This window comes from Lissotriton vulgaris, chromosome 10 (genome assembly GCF_964263255.1).
Source record: "Lissotriton vulgaris chromosome 10, aLisVul1.2, whole genome shotgun sequence".
NCBI classification, from domain to species: Eukaryota; Metazoa; Chordata; class Amphibia; order Caudata; family Salamandridae; genus Lissotriton; species Lissotriton vulgaris.
The window spans coordinates 274,562,099-274,581,786 of NC_141698.1; the positions used below are offsets into that span (position 1 = coordinate 274,562,099).

Consider the following 19,688-nt stretch of genomic DNA (forward strand, 5'->3'; position numbering starts at 1 on the left):
GCAACCAAAGCAATTCAAAAGGCCCAGAGGAATTAAGGATTCTACTCCAGATTCATCCTTTTAGAAAAGAAGACAGGTCGCTGGAGATCGATCAGGGATCTCACAGAACTCAACAATTATTTCAGAAAGCAGACCTTCTGCATAAAACGCTTCAATAAATCGCAATGACGCTCAAGGAGAGCAGCTACCTGATGAGCCTGGATCTTCGTGATGTATATTTACACATCCAAAATACATTGGAAGCCCAGAAATTATATTTGCTTTGCAGTGGCAATGCAGGATTAGCAATTCAAAGCACTCCTCCTTGGCCTCAAATTGGCACTGCATATTTCAACAAATATTGTAGCACTTGCTTCTGCTTACCTCAGAAGTCGGAGTCATCAAGTGTCCCCTGCTTGGATGAGTTGCTGGTCAAAACTCCATCAAGACAAAAAGCAAACATTATGATGGTTGCTTGCATCACTCTCTTTTGCAGATTGACATTAGACTGAACATCAACAAGTCATCCATAGAACCTCAAACAAGACTACAGTGCTTAAGAGCAAACTGGCCATGCAGCTGGGAAAAGATTTCCCCTCAGCAGAAACATTAAGAAAGCTCCACTCCATGACAAAGACATTCTCTACCAAACATCGGTCACGGTAAGACAATCTAAATCTCTGCTGGGTCTAATGTCTTCATGAATAGGTCATATACCCTATTGCAGGCTATGGAGGAGGCCCATCCAACAAAAAAACTGGAAAGCCAATGGAAAAAAATGAATTGCTCATGGGACGACATAGTCCACGTCATAGGATGTTTGGAGCATGTACTAGTATGGTGGTGGATCTCGACTAATCACAACACAGGGCTTTCCTTCCATCCTACATTGGACAGAGTGATACTTACAACAGATGCCTCCATGGAAGGCTGAGGAGCTCACAAGCTGGAACTCTCGACCAAAGGATTATGGTCAGATGAAGGTCAATGTTTTACATCACCAAACAAGGAGGAACAAGGGTACATTCTCAAATTGCATGCCATCTCAAAAAGCAATATCTATATTTCTAAATCTGGCATGAAAACTGATCTAACTTCTGACTGTGGCCTCTTTTTTCTTTTCAAATGTCCCTCTAATTTCTTTCCATCCTCTGCATGCCTCCTCCCTCCGAGCACAACCTGCTCCTTCTTTCCTTCTTTCAAAGTCATAGCCTAAATTCTCAAACTCATCTACTAACCCCACAGACCATCTATATGAACTCAGATACTGTCACACCACTAATAATCTCACCTAACTCCTGTTAATGTAATCTGAAAGAGACCATTAGTTATGGATTCTTTACCTTAGAATTACCCCCAGACGTCAGACTGTATCCGGAGAAAGTTTTCATAGCAGTACCCCTGCACGTCGGTAGGTGGCGTCGGTCGACTCTGCTTTCGTCGTCGTGGTTGCCAGTATGACGTGGCGGTGTCTACTTAGTAGCCGCCCCTGCATGCTGAATTCAGTTCTTCCTTTTCCACACCAGCCAGCTCAGATCTAGAGTGAGAGTGCCCCTAGTCACTTTTTGACTAACTTTTTTATAACTTTTGTCGACATCTCTTTTGAGTCTTGCGACTCCTGGTGCACGAGGAATGTCCAGTTGTCATCCGGTTTCAAGTCTGTGACTCCTGTCACAAGTTGATGTCAGTCACCGATCGGCACCCCGTGTGCCTTTGGTACCTGGAGCGGGACCACAACCCAAAGTTGTGCTCCCACTGCCGGGCCCTGAGCCCAAAGTCTTTCCAGGAAGGGTCCTGAAAGCTTTTGGAGGCCACGCTGTTCGATGTCCGGGTCGAGGGGAAGGTTGCGGAACCAGTTGCGGGGCCATCACCATTCATCATCAAAGTCTTCCCACTCATTGGGTAAGTCAAAGCACAAGAAGAAGGCGAAGAATCACCATCGCTTTTAGCCTTCTCCCTGCCCGTCAGCCGATGTGACACAGGTCTGAGAGCATTGCCACTCCCCGGCTCCATCCTCGGAGTCCGCTGGGACGACTCAGCGCTTCGTTGCATTCCCGGAGCATCCCCTGCCCAGCTACGTGCATTTTACGAAGCCTCCACTCCATCTGTGGGCAGCCAGACTCTGCCGGTGCACCTTTGGGCCCCGCAGACTCAGCTTAGGGCTCTAGGCCTCGATGCCGGCAGCTCCAGCCTCAGCACCGCAAGGCCCCCATGGATCTAGGCCTGGATCCGGATCGGTGCTGGTCAACCTCACTGTACCTTCCATGGTGCCGATTCCAGTGGCGACGCCCCTGATGCGGGCTGCGCCTCCAGCTGATCTTGACCCCACCTCACCCCCAACGTGGAAACGGCGCCGGACCGATGTTGACCAATGTCGGTACTGGCGCCGGAGGGTACATTTGTCCCACTGTTCATCCCTTGCGTCCAATACCTCTCTGAGTGGCAGCCAGTAGAGGGTGAGGAGGACTGGGAGGGGTCGGTTGGCCCTCTTGCAGACCAACTTGAAGAGCCGGACTGGAGAGAGGAGTTGGGTGATGCCAGTGGTCTGGATACCTCCCCAGACCTTGGTATGCTTTCTCCCCCTACCGTGGCTACGGAGGAGGGAGCCTCCTATGCTGTGGTGTTGTGTTGGGCGGCTGAGACCCTGGACCTCAAGCTTCCTACGGTGGCTGTCAGAACTAACCTCCTGACTGAGGTGCTTTAGCCAGCGGCAACCTCTTTGGATACCCTGCTGCCTAAATGAGGCCCTCACTGACATCCTTCTGTGCACTTGGTTCAAGCCCAGCACAGGGGTTCCTGTGGACAGGATGATTGCCCGACGCCACTACCCTGCCCCCGGCGTCCCGCTTTTCCTCTCCCATCACCCTACACCCGAGAGCTTGGTGGTCAAGCATAAACCTCAAAAGGCAAATTCCCTACAGCTCCCCCAGACAGGGAATCCAAGAAGCTGGACCATCTTGGGAAGAAGATGTTTTCTTCCGCCAGCTTAGGACTGTGATCGGTGAACACTGCATGTCACTTGGGCCATTACACATACACTGTGTGGGACACTATTTTATAAGTGCTGCCACTGTGCCTGGAGGAGGCCCAGGCCGTGCTCACCCGCCCTGTTGCAGAGGGTCGAGATGCAGCGAAGTTCACCATCTGGTGTGAGCTGGATACCGCTGACTCACTGGGTAGAAAAATTCCGACGTCAGTAGCCCTGAGGTGCTACACCTGGCTGAGGTCCACTGGCTTCTCTGGGGATGTTCAATCGACTCTTCTGGACATGCCTTTTGATGGCCGTTGTCTGTTTGGCGACAAGGACAACGCACTTGAGCGTTTCAAGGACTCTAGGGCTATGGCCATATCTTTGGGCCTCGATGCCACCTCTCGCCCCATGCAGTCTGCCTTTCGCCCCTTTTGTGGCTACGGAAGAGGTAACCCACCACGTTCCACCCAGAGCCACAGACCTGAGCAAGCTACCTAGCCTCTGCGCGGCTGGGGACGTGGGACCCAGCGTCGTGGGTCTGGAGGCCAGCGGGTGGGCCAGTCCACCAATGCCCCCCCCCGCAGCAGCCTCCAAGCCTTCCTAGTCCAACCTTTCAGGGCCACCAGTTGCCAGTGGGTGCCAGGATCCACCATAACCTCCCCCACTGGCGCAGCATCGTGTCGGACAGGTGGGTTTTGCAAAGAGTCCGAAGGGGCTATTCCCTCCCCTTCAAGTCTACCCCTCCCTCCATTCCACCAACATTCCAAAGCATGTCGGAGGATCATTTGGCCCTTATTTGTCAGGAAGTTACGGCTCTCTTGGCCAAGGGAGCTATCAAACACGTCCCTGTGCCAGAAGTAGGTTGTGGTTGCTACTCCCACTACTTTCTGGTACCCAAGAAGGACAAAGGCCTGCATCCTATCTTAGACCTCAGAGTTGTCAACCACTTCCTCCAGAAGGAGAAGTTCAAGATGTTAACCTTGACTCAGGTCTTGGCTGCCCTCAACCCCGAAGACTGTATAGTAGCGTTGGACTTACAGGACGCTTACTTTCACATTCCCATCCTGCCTGTCCGCCGGTGTTACCTACGGTTTACAGTAGGAAACGAGCACTTTCAGTATACCATGCTCCCCTTTGGTCTTACCAGCGCCCCTCGGGTGTTCTTGAAAGTGATGGCGGTGGTCGCAGCTCATCTGCGCAGATCAGGGGTTCCAGGCTTCCCCTATCTCGACGTTGGCTATTGAAGGCAGGCTAACCCCAGGCTGTTGTATTCCAACTCCAGACTAAGGGCGACCTCCTGCATTCGTAGGGGTTCACTATCAACGTGTCTAAGTCACACCTGAATACCTCCCAGAAGCTCCTTTTCATCGGAGCAGTTCTGGACACAGCGCAGTTTCGGGTCTATCCTTTCAAGCAGCGATTCTCGGATATTCGGGCTATGATACTGATGTTTCGGGATTTCCGAAGAATGACCCTGAGGCTGCTGGGCCTCATGGCCACCTGCATCCTGCTGGTGGATCATGCCAGATGACACCTGTGTGCTCTGCAGTGGGACCTGAAGTTTCTGTGGGTGCAGCATATGGGGAATCTTTCCCATGTCGTCCAGATCTCGGAGGGGACTGCTCATCAGTTGCAGTGGTAGCTCACAAACCAGGATTGGGTCAACAGCAGATTTCTCTCCCTTCCCCAACCAGAGTTCACAGTGGTGACAGATGCGTCATTCCTGGTATGGGATTGCAACATGGGGGAGGCGGAGAACAGGGTTCTCTGGTCTCTGGCAGAGTTCGGACTGCACATCATCCTTCTGGAGCTTCGGGCAAACCGTCTTGCACTGAAGGCATTCCTTCCTTCTGCCAGAGGAAGAGTAGTACAGGTGTTCACGGACAACACCACCGCCATGTGGTACTGCAACAAAAAGGGCGGGTGGGCCCTATGTCAAGAGGCTCTTCGCCCTTCGACATGGCTGGAACATCAGGGCATACCCCTGGTGGCTCAACACCTGGCAGGTTCCCTGAACGTCAGATCAGAGACAAACTTGTTGGTTAAATCTGTTCCCCACCGAAGAGAACGTGCATTGTCAGTAGTTCTGCCTGTTGGAGTTTCCAAGGCTCAGCAACTCTTTTCATCATGAGTGGAATTGCGGCCTCCTGTACACCTTTCTGCCTGTACAAGTTCGACCCAGAGTGCTGAAAAAGATCAAGTGCGACCGGGCCCAAGTACTTCTTGTGGCCCCGGACTGGGCACGAAGAGTCTGGTACCCGAGGTCTTGAGCATGGCCATCGAGCCTCCAATCAGACTGCCTCTTCGGGAGGCTCTACTGTCGCAGCAGCAGGGGGCGGTCCTTCACCCAAACCTGTTCAGCTGCCACCTCCTTGCGTGGAGATTGAGCGGCAACAGTTGACAGCTTTTCACCTTCCTCCAGAAGTCTGTAATGTCATCTTGGTAGCCAGGCGTCCCTCCACTAAAACAGTATATGCCTGTAGATGGAGCAAATTTGTGGCTCGGTGCTCAGCAAAGGCTGTGGATCCCCTTTCTGCCCCTCTTTCGGAGGTTCTCCTCTTCATTCTTTCTTTGGCCCAGCAGGGTTCTACTCTTAAAGGATATCTGTCGGCCATTTCGGCCTTTCATTCGCCTACCTGATCAACCTTCTCTTTTCAAGTCCCCTATTGTGAAAAGATTTCTGAAGGGCATTACTCATTTCTTTTCTCCTTCTCCTTTCGTAAAGCCCCAGTGGGGCTTGCATCTTGCCCTCACTTATCTTATGTGTGCTCCCTTTGAGCCACTATATATTTGTCCTCTTCGTCTCCTCACTTTGATGACTGCTTTCTTGCTTGCCATCACCTCTGCTCGCGGGGTGAGTGAGCTTCAATCCTTATCTTCTAGACCTCCCTTTCTTGCTGTCCATCCGGAAAAAGTAGTCCTCCGCACTATGCCCCCTTTTTTGCCCAAAGTGGTTACCTCTTTTCACATAGGTCAGACCATCACATTGTCCACCTTCATCCCGCCTCGGCTCCCTTCCAAAGAGGAGAGACTCCACCGTCTGGACCCAAAACTTGGGCTGTCTTTCTACCTTGACCACACTAAAGACTTCCGGGTGGACGATCAACTCATTGTGAGTTATGTGGGTGCCAAGAATGGTTGGGCAGTGCACAAACATACCATCTCTCGATGGGTCGTTCTATGCATTAAGATCTGTTATTCTTTGGCTAAAAAGGAATCTCCAGTAAGACTGCGTGCCCACCTTACCAGGGCGACAGCAGCTAATACTGCTTTGGGTCGTGGAGTTCCGTGGGTTGACATCTGCCAGGCAACCATGTGGGCATCCCTGCACACGTTTACTAAGCACTACCGCCTGGACAGCCAAGTCCGGAGAGATGGCTTTTTCGTCCGTACTGTTCTCCAGGACTTCCTGGTGTGAACTTAGTTCGCAGACCCACCTCCGGGGTTGGTTTTGCTGGGGTATCTCTTCTAAGGTAAGGAATCTATAACTAATGGTCGCTTTCAAATGAAAAAGTTACTTACCTTTGGTAAAGATGTATCTGTAAGAGACATACATTATAGATTATATAGTTGTATATTCCTTACCGCCCCACCCATCCTCCTGTTTCTGGGAACTGACTTTTTAGGATGGGGACTTTCTTACAGGGCCCTCGTTTTGTGCACCAGTGGTCAGTGTCTTGCAGGGATCTGCGCTTCTGGCATGGTTAGTCGTTTCAGAACTGATGTCAGCGTGCAGGTGCGGCATCTAAGTAGACACTGCGACGTCATCCCGGTGACCACGCCGACGAACGCGGAGTCGACCTATGCCACCTACTGACCGCATGGGTACCGCTACAAAAAAATTGCTCCGGATCCAGTCTGACACCTTGGGGTAATTCTAAGGTAAGGAATCTATAACTAATGCATGTCTCTTACAGATACATCATTACCGAAGGTAAGTAACTTGTTCATCTATTCCAAAGAAACTGGAATCAATGCATGGAATGGTTTGCTGAGCTCTGGAACTAATCCAAATAACTAACAACAACCAATAGCACTGAATTTCCCTCAATATAAAACATGTTAACAGCCACTATATATTTGCAAATCCTGATGAAAATTAGTGAAGATTCAAAACTTGTATCTTTCTAATTTAAAAGGAAGCAGCTTGTAAACTGATTGTGTTCCTACTGGTGGCTCATAAAGGACTTATGGCAAGAAATGCGATTTATAAACAAACTAAAGGTTTTATAGCAAGATGACAATTCTCTCACTTTCCTGTCACTATCAGCTGTTACATCCCTACTGTGTACAGTTCTCAGATGCTTTGCAGCTAGGCTTGAATGATGCCACAAAGGTACATGTATATTTGGCCACTTGAAAGTCGGTGTATCTGATAAGGAATGGGAACCTTAGGAAATAAAAGTGTTTTATAGTTATGTTTCCCACTTAATTTGTCACTCAAAAAATAATTAATGTTCTCTGAATTCAGCGTGTGATGTATATATTTTTTTTCCACAGGGAAATCTGTGCTTTGTCTGTCAGGGGGACACAGTGGGGGTGGAAAACGGTGCTCTGGTCTCCTACATTGCAGAGCTGACTGCCACGTCACGCGAGGAAGTGTTAAAAACCTTGCTGTACCGGATGGTGGCCACGGGTGGAGGGGAGGTGATCGAGAAGGGACACAACTTCAAGGAAGCCAACTATGGAAAGGATGCCTGTGCCAAGGTAAGAGATGTGGGCGATGCAGCTCAAGAGGTCTATAATTGTATTCCGTTCATTCCGAATGAGGTGCTTTGACAGACATTATCTCTTGCTACTAATTCGATTCAGCACACAAACCCCGTTACTGCCCAAGAAAGTACATTCAAGCCAGGTAAGTCATATCAGATATTTATGTTCAATCTTTGTGAGTGTTCCAAAGTTAAGGGTCAGTGATAGAGGAGACCCCCCCCCTCCCCCCAACCTCCCAGAAACAGTTTTGAGATTTTGGCTTTCCCAAACAGATTTGCATCAGAGCATTTGCTGATTTTCTCAGCACAGTCGCTGAGTCAAGTAGAGCAGCAAAGGACAGGGGTTCTCCGTTTCAATTTCAGATCAAGAATGCAGAAACGTCAATTACTTACCGTCTGAGATCTTAAGATCTGACCTCTCGCTCTGTCTCACACACAGACATATATGATTACACACTGGGCCTCATTTATGAAAAGTGACGCATCGCTGCATGAAAACAGTGATACGTCAGTTTTCACTGCTCTCTGCCTGCGACACTAACGATGCGTCATATTTACAGTATGATGCATCATTTTGCAAGAAGTTATAGATACGTGAGTATTTTTGACGTATCTGTAGGCGCAAAAGTAACGCATTGCTGGAGTGTGTCACAAAAGTGACGCAACTACAGCATTGTGTACTTTTACATGAGGCAGGCGTAAGATTTTGACGCATTAGCGTCCAAGTAATGGCGCAGTGAAATCTTATAGATTTCACTGCGTCACTTCTATGACTCTTTCTTGCGTCAAAACGCACCCCTTGCATATATTATACCTGGTGCAGGTATATTGTGGCGCAGGGGTTTACAAAGTGACGCATCTACCTAGATGCGTCACTTTGTAAATACGGTGCAACAAGGCACATTTTTTACTCCGCTAGTGTGTCATCAAAAAGTAACGCACCAGTGGCGTAAAAGTGACGCAAGGGCTCATAAATAAGCCCCACTGTATACAGAGATCCAGAAAGATGGCAGCTAATCCATGCTCACTCTCTCTATCAAACTTGTGCTTTTGTAACTACTGTGCGTGTGCAGACAAGGACATCACACTTGGAGGAGGACCGCCTCATGTCTTCCGTCTTCCTGTTTCACAGGCCATCTACGAGCGCCTTTTCTGCTGGATTGTGGGGCGCATCAACAGCGTCATCGAGGTGAAAAACTACGACGCCCGGGTCCATGGGAAGAACACCGTCATTGGAGTGCTGGATATCTATGGCTTTGAGATCTTCGACAATAATAGGTAAGATAGGGAGGGAGAGCCAAGTACGCTAAGGGATGTACGCGAATGTGGCGAGAGACTGGAGTCAGGGAAGAGTTAAGGGGATGAGAGTGGCATCTGATTAAGGGTAGGTAGCAACAGCGATTCACCAGAGAATACGGCTAAAAAAAGCCCTGGTGACTCACTGTACGCTGCAGACCTTTGAAAAACATCTCAGAGGGATTCACTTGTGTGGTTAATGGCCTGGAGAGCATGTGGGGGGGGGTCAGTCAATAAATGTATTGAAAGGAGGCGAAAGAGAGGGTGCTGTGAAATCTGGGAACAAAGACATACGCAGAAAGAGTCAGGAAGATAAATAAATAGACTTGTGGACCCCGTGAAAACACCAGTTGATGTTTTCTTTTTCTCCTGCTTCTAAAAGGCTCACTCTGCGAGCACTCATCGGCTCATCCTCGCTGCTGAGAAGTGGCAGTGTGGGCAGCTGTTTATTAACTTGTCTCTGTCAGTCATGCTGGTACTTTATATGTGGGGGAAGATGTGCAACGTGCCATGTATGATGCGCTCTTTAATGGGGGCGAGCTTGGCTCTTATGATGAAGAGACAGGGATGGAAAGTCAGGCATACAAACAGGCAGCAGGGGCGGCCTTAGGCATGTGCAAGCTGTGCACCTGCACAGGGCCACCAAACCCCAGGGGCCACCATGCCAATATATATCCTTAATATAATAAACCTCTGAGGATGGATACATATTTGCGTGGTGGCCATTGCAGGGATTTGGCGGCCTCCAGCTCTGTTCCACTTCCATACACCCTGACCCCCTCCCCACTCTTCTCTGGCCTCCGCGCTCTGTCCCGCCCGGACCCCGTCCTCAGGGGCCCAATACCTACGCTCCCTGCCCAGGGCCGCCATGAGCCTAGAGCCGCCCCTGCAGGCAGACACACTGAAACATATACAATGTGTGTATATAATGTATGTGCAAAGTGTAATATGCAGTTTATTATCAATGCGGAGGGTGGGGAGGTGCCATAAATCAAGGTAAGAGAGGCGATACCTCAAGTGTGTCATGATACCCACTCCTCAACAATGGTGATACATATAATATGGAGTTCTTGTGTTTTATGCCATGCTGTTCTTTTTATTGTATAGAAGTCCTAAAGAAATGTATTTAAACAGAATGCAAGGGGTTAAATCCAGGTCAAAACTTCCAAAACGTGAAAGAGAACAGCATTCCAGGAATTATTTCAAGCGTACGGAGCACAATATGTCATCTATACATCAGTAGTGACATCACCAATGCTGAAAACCCCAAGTCCTGCATGAAGAAAAAGAATGTGAGCAGTGCTTGTTTGTATGAGTGTAGGACTCCAACCATCCTACATCTACACACCTAGCTTCAGATCTGCTGGCGGATAAGCCGCAGCCCTGCTTGGAATGAATGTAAATTGTTTCTCGTGTTTTGCACAATCTGTGCAGGTAGCATTCGTCTCAGCAACATCAGATCTTTTCTTCTTTGAGCAGTCACTAGCAGTTAAAAATAGCAAATTCTGGGACACGCTGTGTTTCAAATGCCTTTGCTCCTTCTTAGGGCATTACCTGTACTTTGGAGAGTTCGGGAAATGTTGGTGCAATCCTTCATTCTTTCATGCCCGGTTGCGGCAACTCGATTTAGGTCTTTCTAGCTACCTTATTTTCTGTTTGCAAATCATGTTTCATGTCTGAGCCTTGACCTGCAGTCACTCCTCGCCTTTTGAACCTCCATAGGCTTCGATCAGGAAGCACATTATATTATCAGTGCATCTGTCACAGAGGTCTTCAGGAAGGCACTCAACTTTCTTCAACATCTCATTGTGGCTTCCCTTCCCTCTGACCCTCTGCCATCTGCAAACGCTAACCTTCTGCACGACCCAGGTACTCAGAAGGGCCAGCATGGTGGTCGTTGATTTTCATGTTTGGCTGGCAAAGACAGGGACCAACTCTCCTTTTCTGGAAGGATTTGAAAATGTGCCACTTCTCTAATCCAGTCTGACCGCTTCCCATGGTCCTTGTCAGCCACAGTGGCAGGGAGCAGTAATATTTAACCATGCACTATAAAAATTGAAATCAGCAAATTCAGTCAGTCAAACCAGAACATCCTGCTTCGTTAAAGGAATCAAAATTACAAATACCTAAGATTGCAAAGTATCATTGAACTGTCAGCTCAAGAATTGGAAGATGGCTTGGGTTCTCAAGATAAATATGTCACTGTAACATTGACAGTGTTATATGATAGTATGTATATCAAAACTGACTTCCTTCTAAGTGAACTGAGTAAGCATCCAGAGCAACATCATAACTCGTAATGTAAGTTGTGAAAATCAGGACATGGAAGTCCCACCAATCAAGAGAAACAACCGCTCATGCAAAGCCTGTAAACCATAAAACAATCCAACTCGCTCAAAGCAGAGGGCCAAAGAAAGCAGCAAGGCCTACCAAGACATACTGTCACAGCACAGCCAGACCAACCTAAAATTGAACAGTTACTCACACCGTAAGTCTTCGAAGGAGTTTTCATGACCCCCTGGAGTGATACATTGTGCATTCCAAGTAATATTCCTTCTTACTTCTTTAAATTTCTCTTTTGCAGAACTAGGATCACATGTATGTCATTCTGCATCGTAGGATTCTCTCATAAATGTGCAGTAGTCCCACCTGAGATTTAGAAGTGGGGGCTCTACAGTTCCAGCTTTCCCTCATGAAAATGACCCCTTCAGAGGGGAGATCTGAGAGGAAGACTCCCACCATTTACGGGAGCATCAGGTGGCGTCAAGGCCATCAGCACCAATATGTTCGCCAACACCATGAGACAACATGTCTGTAAGAAGAAACTTTATTTGGATATAAAATATCCATAAAAGTACACATCAAAAGTGCCAGCGACAGTACAAATTATTATAAAAGAGCAAGACATAAAAACAGTGAATAGATAAAAACTTCCAAAGTGCATTAAAGGGCTTCAATAGCATACATATGTTAAAAAAAGCAAGATATGCAAAACAACAGTGTCAACAATGGCATTTAGGCGAAAAAGGTTTGTAGGCATGACAATAGCAATGTTATGCTAATGGATACAGTCAAGTGTTCAACAACTAGCAGCAATTTATGGTAAAGTGCAGTCAGATGTAAACAATCTTAGCAGCATAAAATGAGGTGCAGTTTAGTATAGACTGTATTCCTTAAAAGTAACAAGCATTTACAATGCAACTGTTTCGCCTTTGAAAAAGTTAGAGCTATTGGCATTGTAAATGCCATGCGAAACCTAAAAAGCACCACATGGAATTCACATGTTATTCACCACATAGAATGCGTGTGCTACTTGGGGAAGGTGCTAGCCTTCCACTAAGAGAATAATGCTCAGGGCGCCTCTCCGGCACCAACAACAGGGCAATCCTCGAGACAGGACTATCTCATAGTACTCACACGCGATCCATGTTTGCTTATGAAAACACAAATCATCATTAGACAACAGTATATTTGGGAATTCAGGCAGGTCTGCACATCTTTCAGCATGCAGAGTTTTTTGTTTCGACCCTACACATCTGTCTTTGTGAAACCACCCACCCCTCCCCAGGTGGTGCACGAGTGTCATCTGCCTAATGACGCGTGAAGCACTGAAAACTGAACTCTGCACAGCCCAGAATGAGTCAACTATTGAAGCCATTTATGCCTGGCACTATGGAGAGCACTTACTTTGTGTCACAAATCACAATAGGTGTCAAAGGTGAAGGAGGCGCTCTGTGATGGGCTCAGGGAGGTCTGAGTGAATACGTGCCCTCTCTCAGTGCAATGTGCGCAGGACGCCTATGATGGCTCCACGTGCCCCATCGTTAAGTGTAAACAGGGCCCCTCGGTGCCAAGAATCACACAAACCGACTGAGACTCGAGGGCCCCCTGGGGACAGGCTCCCAGGATCCGAGATCACACCAGCAGCAGAGGGTGCGCTGGGATGCCTTATATATGGATGGGGCTGCGCTCACAGCACAGAGCTGAGGGGCGGCTCTGCATGAACCTTGCACTTGCAAGATGTAAACACTGTGCGGATGACCGGTGTTTGAGGGGGTGGGAGACTGTGGGGGTCTCTGGGATCAGCCTGGCTGCCACTCTAAGGTCCGTTACCAGAAAGAAAAGTCCTTGCTCCTGAATTGCAGAGTGTGATTCACGGACTCTGGGCCGCTCTCAGCGGTCAGTCTGACCCGGCTCCCTCAGAGCTGCAACCCCCAGTGCATCATTACAAGACAGCGGCAGACGGGACCACTCACCCCAGGCGGGAGCCAATCTATGTCCGCCGGGTCACGAGAGTCACAGAGGAGCTCGGGGTGAGTAACAGAGACCAGGCCGCCCATACCCAAAGCCACCACATCAGGGGCGGAGCTTCCATCGGTGTAGCGGGTGCAGTGGCACCGGGTCCCAGAGGCATGAGTGGACCACAGATCCCTGATATTTTTTGCATGTAACAGTTCACACAGTGGCCGGGGGGCGGGGTGTCTTTCCTTCTTTGCATTGGGCAGGGTCCGTGACACACTGCGTCCACCAGTATTGCAAGCCCCGCCCCCTGTGCAGGTAAGTGCTTTTCAAGCGGACATTGAAATTCTGGGAATCCCTTCACCTGGTTTCTTTGTTGGCGGTGGGAGGGGGAGGGGGGGTTGCCCTAGGACTCTGTGTCTGAAAAAGTGTCAGAAACCTGCTGAGTGGGAGGGGCCGCCTGCAGACTGTGCCTCCCGGGATACTGTGCTCGGCTGCAGGAGTCTTCAGTCCAATAATGTCGAGCATTATCGGCCCTTTCACTGATCGATCACCACCCTTAAACTCACCTGATAAGGCAATAATCAATTTGAACTCCTCTTGCCCAGTGAGTAAAATGTTTGTGTCTGGCGCCCCCTTGCGGTTATCGATGCAAAACGGAATACAAAGCCCTGATGTGAAGTTTGGAGCAGCGCTTCCTAGCGCTCCGCCGCGCGCCTCACCGTGCAGCTTTGCTGCGTCCTTGAAAGATAACTTCCACCAAATGAAACCTGAGAAGAGTTTGTATCAAGATCAGCAGTGATCTCAGACTGGAGGTCAGCAGTGGTCACACACCCCCTCCATGGACGGCCCAGCGCCTCATCACCGAGGGAGACTGCAGCATTGCAAGGTGACTGCATCCCTGCACACCCCCGGAACGGGGGAGGTAGCAAAAGGTACATTACATATACGAACTCGAAAGTTTCAAGACGGAGCTTCGCAGTAAGCTACTGCCCGGCCGCCATCTTCAGCGGAATGACAAAAACACGCCTTTGCTGAAAAAAAAAAAAGCAACCGCCCACCGCCGCATGACGCACGAAAATGGGCGGGATGAGTAAAAATTGCCGGAACGCCCACGAATCTGCTTGGGGAATGAGTGACGTATCTCTGTTCCAATGGCTAGCCTCCATTTATGGAGCTAGCCAATGGAACAGAGAGGTGGAACAAAGCCCCAGACTGTTTTCAAAAGATTTCGCCTGCGCGAAACGCTGCTGCGCAGCTGTTCGCCAGGCGAAACCTAAAAACGTTGACAGGCCCTTCCGATTATAGAGCGAATTTGCGGTATGCATTGCGTATAAAAATTATAAGACCTATGTTTAAAATTGTATTTTCTGGATTCAGAGCTGCAATAATTGCCTGTCTACAGGTCCGGGTCCCCAGCCTGTTCCACTCAATTTTCAGTTTCTGTCTGCGCTGAGACAACATGTCAAATGTGCTCAAATTTATTGGGGGAAAATGTATGGCATGAAGGAAAAGCGGCCAGACTTTTTTGCGGTGAACAGCACATCTGCATACTTTACATTGCTTTTAATGCTTTAGAACTCAGAACAGGAGATATTTACAGCAATGAGTAAACACCTTACCCTTCGATACTAGCATTTACTAGATGATTCAAACTACACCCCCTGTTTCAACCTACTCAACTCAAGGGCAGAGTGAGTGTGTCACTGTGTGTAAGAGGTTCAATGGTTCAATCACAGTGGATAGAGCGAGCCATGAATTGACTTTGAAACTGCACAGCGATTATTTGGTCTAGAAATGTATAGTAATTTAGTTAAAGCTTGTGAGGATGTGGAAGCAGGGCTATCATGCTATAAGGTCTCATTAGTTTCGCATAATAAGGCATAATATTTTGTACAAACGGATCTATCTTTTTAAAATCTCTCTGTTATGGACTGAAGTTTCAATTCATTTTGAAATTACTTGCACTACCATGCTAATATTCGTGTTTTTTTTTATATTTAAGCATTTTCTTCAAAGAATTTCTTTTGTGCAAGAACATTAGAACAAATAACACAAGACGTTTACAAACCGAGCACTGTGCAAAATAAAGAGGGGATAGTAATGGAAAAAAGTGAATGTTACTTACTTTTAATCCTAGTTCTGCATTGGCGGTACACAGAAAAATATTTTTGAAAAATGTATTCAACGTCTCTTGAAAAAAGAAACATCTTTACTGTTTTTCAATACCTTTAGTATTTTTTCCTTCAGAAAAGAGTTCACTTTTTGTGAAGTGCCCCTACTGTGGGAGAAAGAAGCCCACTTCCAACCCACGTGCCTTATATGTGGTCTGCTTATGTCCATCCCATACTGTAAAAGAATGTCCTTTTTGTCAAAAAATGATAAGAGAGTACTCAAGTACAGAGGGAGAATTCACCTAAGAGAGAAATTGGAGGAACTAAGAGAGGAGGAGGAGGAAAGGAAAACCAAAGAAGAAAAGAGGAGGGCACCTCTACAGTTCCAGCTTCCTCTAATGAAAAGATCCTCCAAAGAGGGAAATCCAAGGAGAACAAACACAGTGGGCGTATGTGTAAGCACAGGAGATCACAGTCTACTTCTTCAAGCACGCCTAGACATTGAATACTCTGTCGAGTTGATAGACCACTTAAGGCTACATGTGAACATGGAAAATCAGCCACATCTCTGGTTCAAATCTTCACCTATCTGGTAGCATCTCTGAATACCAACAAAGGAAAAGAAGTGTCTCCTTTGTGGGAAAGAGTGTCTTCAGTTTTTCAAAGCGTGATTAGGTATTACATGGCGCAAAACCAACAGATAGAAAAGTCAGCTCTCTGGATGCACAACCTCCTGCATTTTGCTCGTACGCAACGCGTTGCTCCACATGAGACCTCTACAATAATGCTTGGAAGATCACTGGACGCAGGATCAAGGAGATTGGGACAACAGACTAATTAAATTAACAGTCTTTTGAGTGGTGGCTCAACAAGACAAGCATTTGCAATGCAATAGGTCTCGCATTAGGAAAGTTTGAGCTATTGGTATTGTAAATGACACATTTTTTATTTCTGTGTTGGTTTTGAAAATAGCGAAATTAATAGCTTTGTCATTTACAATGCCAATAGTTATAACTTTCGCAAATTTGACACCTATAGCATTTGTAATGCAATATGTGTTGTATTTATGTCACTTAGATGTATTGCTATTACAAATAACAATGGCTTTTAATGTTTTTTAAATAATTAATACTAAATAAAAGTTATTGTAATTTATAATAGCAATAGCTTAAACTTTTGTAAATAACTTTTGTGAAGATTAAGCTCAGTGTATTTTATTTTGACGAAAATCCAAGATCGGAAGTGAAATATTAACATCTTTTTGTGACATTTGTAATAAAGCTTGAAACATTGTGAGAACATATTTGAACCAGTTGTTGTTGAATGGTTGCACATATTGATGCTGTGGTGGCGCTGAGTGATGTTGTGGTGGCGATGAGTGATGCAGTGGCAGCGCATAGTGATGTTGTGGTGCCCCTGTGTGATGCTGTGGTGATGCGATAAATAGAGCGAGTGAGATAGATAGATAGAGTGCGATAGATAGATAGAGAGTGAGGGCGATAGATAGAGAGAGTGAGGGCGATAGATAGATAGAGTGAGGGTGATAGATAGACAGAGAGAGTGAGGGTGATAGATAGATAGATAGATGGCGATAGATAGAGTGAGTGCGATAGATAGAGTGATTGCGATAGATAGAGTGAGTGCGAAAGATAGAGTGAGTGCGATAGATAGATAGAGAGTGAGGGTGATAGAGAGAGTGAGGGTGATAGAGAGAGTGAGGGCGATAGATAGAGGGAGGGCGATAGATAGAGGGTGGGCTATAGATAGATAGAGTGAGGTCAATAGATAGATAGTGAGGGCGATAGATAGAGTGAGGGCGATAGATAGATAGAGTGAGGGTGATAGATAGACAGATATAGAGAGTGAGGGTGATAGATAGATAGATAGATAGATAGATAGATAGATAGATAGATAGATAGATAGATAGATAGATAGATAGATAGATAGATAGATAGATGGCGATAGATAGACAGAGTGAGTGCGATAGATAGACAGAGTGAGTGCGATAGATAGATAGAGAGTGAGGGTGATAGAGTGAGGGCGATAGATAGATGGAGTATGGGCGATAGATAGATAGATAGATAGATAGATAGATAGATAGATAGATAGATAGATAGATAGATAGAACGCTAGATAGAACGCTAGATAGATAGATAGAACGCTAGATAGATAGAGTGAGTGAGGGCAATAGATGGAATGAAGTCGTGGTCTGCTGCTTTAGAGACTGCCAGGGTAACTACCAGGACCTGATGGATGCCCGTATTCTTTCATAGAATCTGTTCTCGTTGGTAATGCGGAAATCAGTGACGAATGTATCCGTGTCTTACATCTGCCCTATAAAGCGCACTGATACCCGCAAGGGTCTTGTTCGCGCTAATAAAACTTTCAAAATAAATAAGTAAATGTTATTTTGTATTTCACCCTGCAAGAAGGGGTGGGGAGGGGTGGTTTGAAAGTTTACATGTTGGTAAAGCTACTGGTGATTTAATGTTCTTACGGCCATCCAGGGCTTTAAGTGGTATTAAAAAGGTGTGTGTGTGTGAGGGGGGTGTGAGGGGGGGTCTCTAAAAGGGGTTTAGCCAAAATAAAACTGAAACTAGGAATCTTTTGTGACATCAGTTGCCTTTTTAATTATGTTGCCTAAAACATGTGAAGTCATATCTGGTGTGGTACACAGCGTGCCCACCTGGCCAGAATATGTGCCTCCCTAAGTTATTGCATCCGGACATAACCCATAGCATTAAACAAACACACGCCTAAAACAAAACATATTGGCTTTGCCAACGCTTGTTAACAGTATAAGATAAAAATAAGAACAATTTTGTTGTGAATAATTATATTTGAAAATGTTTCAGTTCAACAAATATGAGACACTAATTTTAATGTTATGACGTGGAAGCGGCAGTGGTCTTTCTGAATATGTCCATCTGCCTATGTCACACACCACCTCCTTCCTCTTCGTTACTGTCCTCTCCTGTGTTCTTCTGCGTGTGGACCCCGGGTCACTTCCCCTTCGCCAGGCGCTCTCTCATAATTGCACATCCATGGCATGTTTCTCACTTGTAAACTTAGCATTTTGGTTCCCTTCGTCGCAATCACTATTCCAACAGCTGTGCATACTTCCTTTCACACAAAAAGGCGTTTACAATTTGCATGTATGTAACCATCACCCTGTGCGCTCTACAGAGAGGCCAATGATTGGATGAGCATATAGTCTGGACACCTGCTTGACCCCCTAACACTCACTGTGAAAAACTTTCACTGCCTTCAGCATCAACTCTGGAGCTCTTAATCGTGCCCTCTCATGAACGTCCGATGACCTCACTCAGACACCCAGGCCCTCATTACAAATTAAGGGATCAGAATATGTTCATGGATTAGAATTACGAGTTGTGTCATAATTGTCACACCGTCACAGTTGGATCCCCTGAGAGATTCAGGTATGCCAAACCTGCTGAAATTCATCAGGGAAAAAGGAAAAAATCTGATCTGGAATAGTGCAATTGGGGTGCGCGTGCGCCAGAATCACACATCCCACGGTGCATTGGGGTGAATGAGCAGGTCTGGAGCCCGATGCACCTGTGGGCATGGTGCCCGGTGTCGTCACCTGCCTCTTGCTAAATGCATTATTGTGACAGGCTCCAGTGGTGCGCGTGCTTCGCGGTTATCTGCTGGCTCTGATTGCGGAATGCAGTACCAGGAGAGGAGGGTTAATAATTGACGGGCGCGGGTCAAGTTCCACGAGTTTATCTGGACAGCACGGAGTGATATGAAACAATCGCGTCACCAGGCGCAGGTCGACGTTTGTTTTAGGAAGGCCTCGTGCACCTTGACAACGCGCACGTGAACGGGCACACTTTGGCTTCTGCTCGCCTTTGAACCTGTTTTCCCAGCCCTGGCTTCATCCTGCGCCGATCTTGTGGGAGCAGAGCGCTCTCCTCTCACTTCTGGGTGAGTGTCTCGAGAAGGGACGGCAGCGTCCGCAGGTCCAGAGTGCTGCACAGTGACGACGACGACTCTGGCCTGGGACTGGCTGTGCATGGCTCCTTATCTGCCCCTCTCTGCGTGAGGCCCTCGGGATCCTGAACCCGCCTCCGGGGGGCGCCTGTCTCACCCGCGTAAATGATCCACTCCACCAAGCGCGGCCCAGGTAAGCTGCTGGGGTTCGGGTGCCAGGGACAGCTGCCACGGGGTCAGGCGTGGTCTGTGCCAGGGGCGAGCAGCGACGGGCCAAGGCGTGGTCCGTGCCAGGGGCGCACCGAAGGGTTCAGGTACCAGGGGCGCACCGAAGGGTTCAGGTGCCAGGGGCGCACCGAGTATACACTTACAGCGCCGTGTCCGATATTAGTCGGGCTGGGGGTAGCTGCTCAGAACAGC

At 47.6% G+C, this 19,688-nt stretch overlaps 1 protein-coding gene across 1 annotated transcript in view; it reads left to right on the top strand.

Moving 5' to 3' along the window:
• The window catches only part of LOC147685121 (unconventional myosin-Ig-like), a 1,601,091-nt gene that overhangs the window by 382,135 nt on the left and 1,199,268 nt on the right, over positions 1-19,688 (top strand). The window contains exons 8-9 of the mRNA XM_086941006.1: positions 7,451-7,657; positions 8,795-8,940. Coding sequence (XP_086797132.1) covers positions 7,451-7,657; positions 8,795-8,940 — 353 coding nt within the window. The remainder of the gene's footprint in view (positions 1-7,450; positions 7,658-8,794; positions 8,941-19,688) is intronic.